General features: G+C 57.6%; 1 protein-coding gene across 1 annotated transcript; it reads right to left on the bottom strand.

Moving 5' to 3' along the window:
• Positions 1–3,688: 3,688 nt before the first annotated feature.
• Positions 3,689–4,180, bottom strand: LOC136507073 (uncharacterized). The gene has a single exon (XM_066501913.1). It carries the CDS (start codon positions 4,178–4,180, stop codon positions 3,689–3,691), a length of 492 nt encoding a protein of 163 aa, XP_066358010.1.
• Between the last annotated feature and the right edge of the window lie 1,467 nt (positions 4,181–5,647).

Below are 5,647 nucleotides of genomic sequence, written 5' to 3'. Positions count from 1 at the left end.
CGGCGAATTCGGCGCGCAGCCGGTCGACGACGTGTTGGAGTAGGGCCGGAGAGGAGCCGGTCAGGACGATGTCGTCCAAGTACAGCAGGAGGTAGGCGATGTCGTTGCCATGCCGCAGTGTGAACAGGGACGAGTCGGAGTATGTCGCTGTGATGCCCAGCTTGATGACGAATGCGGCGAATCGCTCGAACCAATCGCGCGGCGCCTGGCGGAGACCGTACAATGACTTGTCGAGGAGGCAGACGGCGTCGGGGCGTTCCGCGTCGACGAACCCTGTGGGTTGCTGGCAGAGGACGTGCTCCTTGAGGTGACCATGCAGGAACGCGTTGGAAACGTCGAGCTGTTTGGTTGCCCAGTTCCGCGACGCCGCGATGGTGAGCACGGTGCGAATCGTGGCCGGCTTGACGACCGGCGTGAACGTCTCATCAAAGTCTACACCAGCACGCTGAGTGAAGCTGCGAACGACCCAGCGGGCCTTGTAGCGTTTGAGAGTGCCATCGGGATTGAGCTTATGCTTGAACACCCATTTGCCAGTGACGATGTCGGTGCCGGGAAGACGATCAACTAGGCGCCATGTCCTGTTCTTCTGCAGCGCCTCAAATTCGAGCGCCATGGCAGCACGCCAGTGCGGATCCTTCATAGCAGCTCGAGCAGATTTGGGTAGGGGAGAAATCTCAGTGGATGTGGGTGTTGGAGCCGAGGTTGATGTCAATGCATACCTCAGGTTGGGTTTGAAGACCTCGGCACGAGATCGAGTGAGCATCGGGTGGGGGGGGGGGGCAGGTATGACAGGTGCAGCAGATGGCCTGGCGATGCAGAGTGGCCAGCCGACGGCTGTGAAGGTGAGGCGCCGGAAGAGGCGGCGAGTGGCACTGAGTGGTGGGAAGGTGCCACGGAAGAAGCAGACGCCGGTGTGGTTGCGGTGCTCGCGCCGGAGGGGTGAGTCTGAATGGGCGCAGCGGGCAGGATGACAGGTGATTCAGGTACTGTAAACGATCTTGCTGTTGTCGGTGTTGTCTGAAATTTCAGCAAAAGAATAGGGAAACTGAGTTTCATCAAACACCGGCCACATGGCGAGAGGTGACGCGTCTACTGCGAAGATCCAGACACTGGTACCCGCGGTGATCCGTAGGATACCCAAGAAGAACGCATGGAGTGGAGCGGTGACTGAGTTTGTGAGCAGCAGTGGATGCCTGATTGGGGAAGCAAAGGCATCCAAAAACTCGAAGATGACTGTAATCGGGGGTGGTGCCCAGGAGAAGCTAGAAGGGGGTCAATGAACCGTTGGTTTGACATGGCCGGCGATTCAATAGGTGAGTAGCTGTAGATAGTGCCTCGACCCAGAAGGCCTCGGGCATGTTTGCGTGATAGAGAAGACTGCGAATACAGTCGTTCATCATGCGGATGATCCGCTCGGCCTTTCCATTCTGTGAGGACGTGTAAGGGAACGAGAGGCGTAGAACAGCACCATGAGCAGTGACATGAGATCGCAATGCGTGTTTATCGAACTCGTGGCCATTGTCAGTTTGTAAAGCAAAAAGAGGAAGCTAAAACTGTGTACTGACATAGGCATGTAATGACTGTATACACTGAAAAACTTCAGACTTGGCACGCAAAGGAAAGGTCCATACATAATAAGTGTAATCATCAATTAACACAAGATAATACTTAAACCCAGAAAAGCTAGCTATGGGTGATGTCCAGACGTCAGCGTGTACAAGCTGAAAAGGAACATAGGACACTGAAACTGAAGAAGAAAAGGGCAGGCGAACGTGCTTGCCCAATTGACAGGCTTCACAGGTTGGGGACGACAGCTTGGTGGAGTGGAAGTCAAGGTTGGGCAATGTCTTGCCAAGTGTTTGGCGGCCCGGGTGACCGAGACGCTGGTGCCACAGATCGACAGTCGGTGTGGTGGCAACCAGAGCCGCAGGTGACAAGGCCGCCAGAGGATACAGCTCCCCATGACTGTTACATCGGAGAATCTCCGCACGCGTGAGGAGGTCCTTGACAAAGAAACCAAGCAGATCAAACTCAATGGAGACGTTGTTATCGCGAGTAAGAGAGCGGACAGAGATGAGGTTCTTAACAAGAAATGGGGAAACCAAGACATTGTTCAGAATAAGGGGTGAACGTGCGGTAGCCTATGTAACACGGATACGCCAGGGAGGTGCCTTATCCCGTATCGGATACGTATCCGATACGGATACGCGTCCGATACGTGATGGATACGTATCCAAAGAGTATCCGATTTTTTATTAATTTCGCGAATATTGAGTACGTCGGCCGATACGTATCTGCCTGTTCGATACGGCCCAGCCCAACAAACACTCGCGCACTCCCTTCCTCTGTCCCCAAAGCCAGCCCCGGAGCCCCCGACACCCGCACTCCCGCACTTCACGCCGCCTCCAGCGAACACGCGTGGTGATGCCTCGTCCTGCTCGTTCCTCTTCTTCCCCACCCCTCTCTCTCTCTCCTGGAGGCCGGAGGTGCTCCTGAGCTCGGTGTGCATGGGGCGGCGGGTTCTCGGCCCGGGGGTGCGCTGATTCGGCGTCCTCTTGGCTGGATCTGCCGCCCCCGCGCCTGGGGCATCCCGTCCGGCCGTGAGGGTGTCCGGCGGCGGCGGCGGCCCCTTTCCTTCCTCGACGGCGGCCATGGCGCCGGCCTGGGCTGCCCGGACGGCGGATCCGGATCCCCAGTGGCTAGCGGCTGCCGGCGACGAGCCTTTGCCCCCGCTCGCCGGCGACGAGCCTCCGCCCCTGCTCGCTGGCCGCCGGCAACGTCTCTATCCCCACGACATGGATCCAGGCGTCCAGCGACCTCCCGTGAGTTCATCCCCTTCCCCGTTCTCGATCTACTATATTTCTGCAGTTCATGACTTATTGTTGCTTGATTTCTTTGGTCTGCACTTCCTCTTCCTCTGTCCATTCTCGATCTACTCTGTTTTTGCATTTCTTAATTTCTTCTTGATTTTCTTCGTATGCAGTGGATGGCGTCTGGCGTCTCCAAATATGAGTAGATGGCGTCTCCTTTTTCCGTTCTCGATCTACTCTGCAGCTTGATGTTGTGGAATGTGGATGAGAGTGAAACAAATGAGGAAACAGGGAGTTGATGCGAGCCTGAATGCCATTTATTAATAGTAAAACGAATAATAGAACTTAAGTAGTTAAGTAGACTGCAATGTTTTATTGTTATTAGTTTTAATATGCATTATTATCTTTTTAATTTTAAAATAGTAAAATGTATCCGCGTATCTGATTTTTTAGAAAGTTACCGTACCCACATATCCGTATCCTCCCGATACCAATACGCGTATCCGTATCCGTGCTGCATAGGCGGTAGCAATGACGGACGACGCACGGAGAGTGACCGGGAGCGACGCACCGTTGCCAACAGTGATTGGTGGGGAAGAAGAAAGAGGAACGAGAGACGAGAGGTTACCGGACGTAGATGACATGTGGGAAGATGCCCCAGTGTACAGGTACCACTCGGCGGTCTGTGGTCCGAACGGTGGAACGCCAGCGTTGGCCAGGGCGGCAAGTAGAGCTTGGTGATTCCAGACGTCGGCCGGTGCAGCGGCAGGCGGCGCACCGACGGATGGCGGAGGAGGCCCAACGAAGTAGGCTAGATTGACTGGAGTGCCGGGACGTGGGCCGAGAATGCCGCCCCCCGGGACGCTGAATGGCATCGGCTAGGCCTGAACCATGCCCGTCCACGGGTTTAGGCCGGGCATCCATCCGGCGGCTGGAGGACGCGGAGCGGAGTTGGAGGGTGGACCCCCACGTCCACGCTCGTGCTTCTTGGAGCCGCGGCTATTGTCGGAGCGAGGCGGGGCGCCGTGACCCGACACAGGAGGCCGGGGGGCGTTGTTGGTGGAGCTGGATCCGCTGTCGACGGTTGGTGGAGGTGGGCGACGGGAACTGCCAGTGGCCACCAGGGCGTGGTGTGCAGCAGGTTTGGCGTGCTCCCGATCGTAGTGTTCCTCCAGGAGCAGGGAAGAGCGAGCGGAGAGGAAGGTATGTGGAGGCTGTTTCGCCGTGATGACAGGGATAACATGGCGGTACTTGGAGTTGAGGCCGCGCAAGAGGTTAAGCACCTGGCTAGTTTCTTGGATGGGTTGCCCGATGTCCCGGAGCGCCTCGGCGAGCTTCTTGAGCTTCCCGGTGTACTGGGCGATGTCCATGGTGCCTTGGACGATGTTGTGGAACTCAGCTTCGAGTTAAACGGCGCGATGCAGTTCAATGTCGCGGAACTGAGCCTCGATGGCGGTCCAGATGATGTAGGCGTTCGGCTTGGGGACGCGGACGATGGCGAGGACATCCTTGGCGATGGAGTTGTACAACCAGCTAAGGATGCACTGGTCGAGGAGATACCATTCGGGACCACGGCGTTGCTCGGCGGTTGGGGGAGAGGAGAGGTAGGCGGCGAGGCCGAACTTGCCGATGAACGCGTCGAAGAAGGTGAGCCACTCGGCGTAGTTGGGCTCGGCGAGCTCGAGCACGACGGGAAAGTGGGACTTGATGTTCACCGTCTGGAGAACAGCGGTGGAAGGAGTGGTGACGGTTGGGGCAGCGCCGGTGTAGGATTCGGCGGAGGAGGAAGAGGTGGAGGAGGCGGCGTCAGAGAGATCCCGTCAAACAGGGGGTTGGTTTCCTTGACAGCGAAGGACGCAGCGAGCGCGAGAGGAAGAAGAGAGGGAAGGGCAGCAGAGACCACAACCGGTGCGGTGAGCGCCGGTGGCGATGGTGGCAAGTGCGTCAGGAGAGCACTCTCGGCCGCCTCTCGGCCACGCACAGGCGCGCGACGTGGGAACGTGGTCACCACGCTCAGGTCATGGCAGACAGTTGCCGTGATGACTAAGATCTAGCACTGGTCTTCAACAATGATGTCCAGGCACGCATCGTCGCCGTCGTCTTCTGCCAGCCTAAAACAAAACGGACGCGGACGCGCGTGCCGCCGCTTTCCTCTTCTGGTATCGACGACGGGACCCCGTCGCCTGCATGCGATCGACGGATCTATCTACCTCTTCTCGAAAAAGACGATCTGGATTGCGAGGACGCGACACGAAGATGGCAAGGGAAGGACCCATGGAGACTAGGAGAGCCGCAGATATACAGCCCAGCCGGCAATCCTAGGAGCTTTCGGAAGCCCCGCACCCGTATCCGTATCGAGGCCGACGTGCGATGCGACATCCAATTTCCTCCGTCTCCGTCCTGGCTTCCATAATTATTCACGGCCGCACGTCCCTGTCTATTAATCTGTTTCAAGAGGACGGAAGGGGTTAGGGGACTATCCATGGCGGCTGCTGCGACGGGGGACAACGCCACGACGGTGACCAAGAAGAAGACGACCGCGTCGGAGTTTGAAAACGGCGACATCCTGAGGAAGAGGAACGAGGCGATGGTTAACATCTTGGGCGGCGGTCTGTTGGTGACCAAGCCCGGGGCGGAGGCCCAGTCGGCAGGGACCGGGACGAAGAGGAAGCAGGCCAGCACGTCGTCGGAGGCCGGTGACTACCATGACTGTAACCCGAAGAGGAAGGAGGCCAGCGCATCGGAGGAGGACGACGGTGCCCTCAAGAAGGACAAGGAGGGTGATAGCTTGTTCAAGGAGGGTGACATGCTGAAGCTGAGGGAGGAGTACTGGGAAG

This window comes from Miscanthus floridulus, chromosome 15 (genome assembly GCF_019320115.1).
Source record: "Miscanthus floridulus cultivar M001 chromosome 15, ASM1932011v1, whole genome shotgun sequence".
NCBI lineage: Eukaryota > Viridiplantae > Streptophyta > Magnoliopsida > Poales > Poaceae > Miscanthus > Miscanthus floridulus.
Note: the sequence above shows the minus strand (reverse complement) of the source record. Positions and strands in the feature narration are given on the sequence as shown.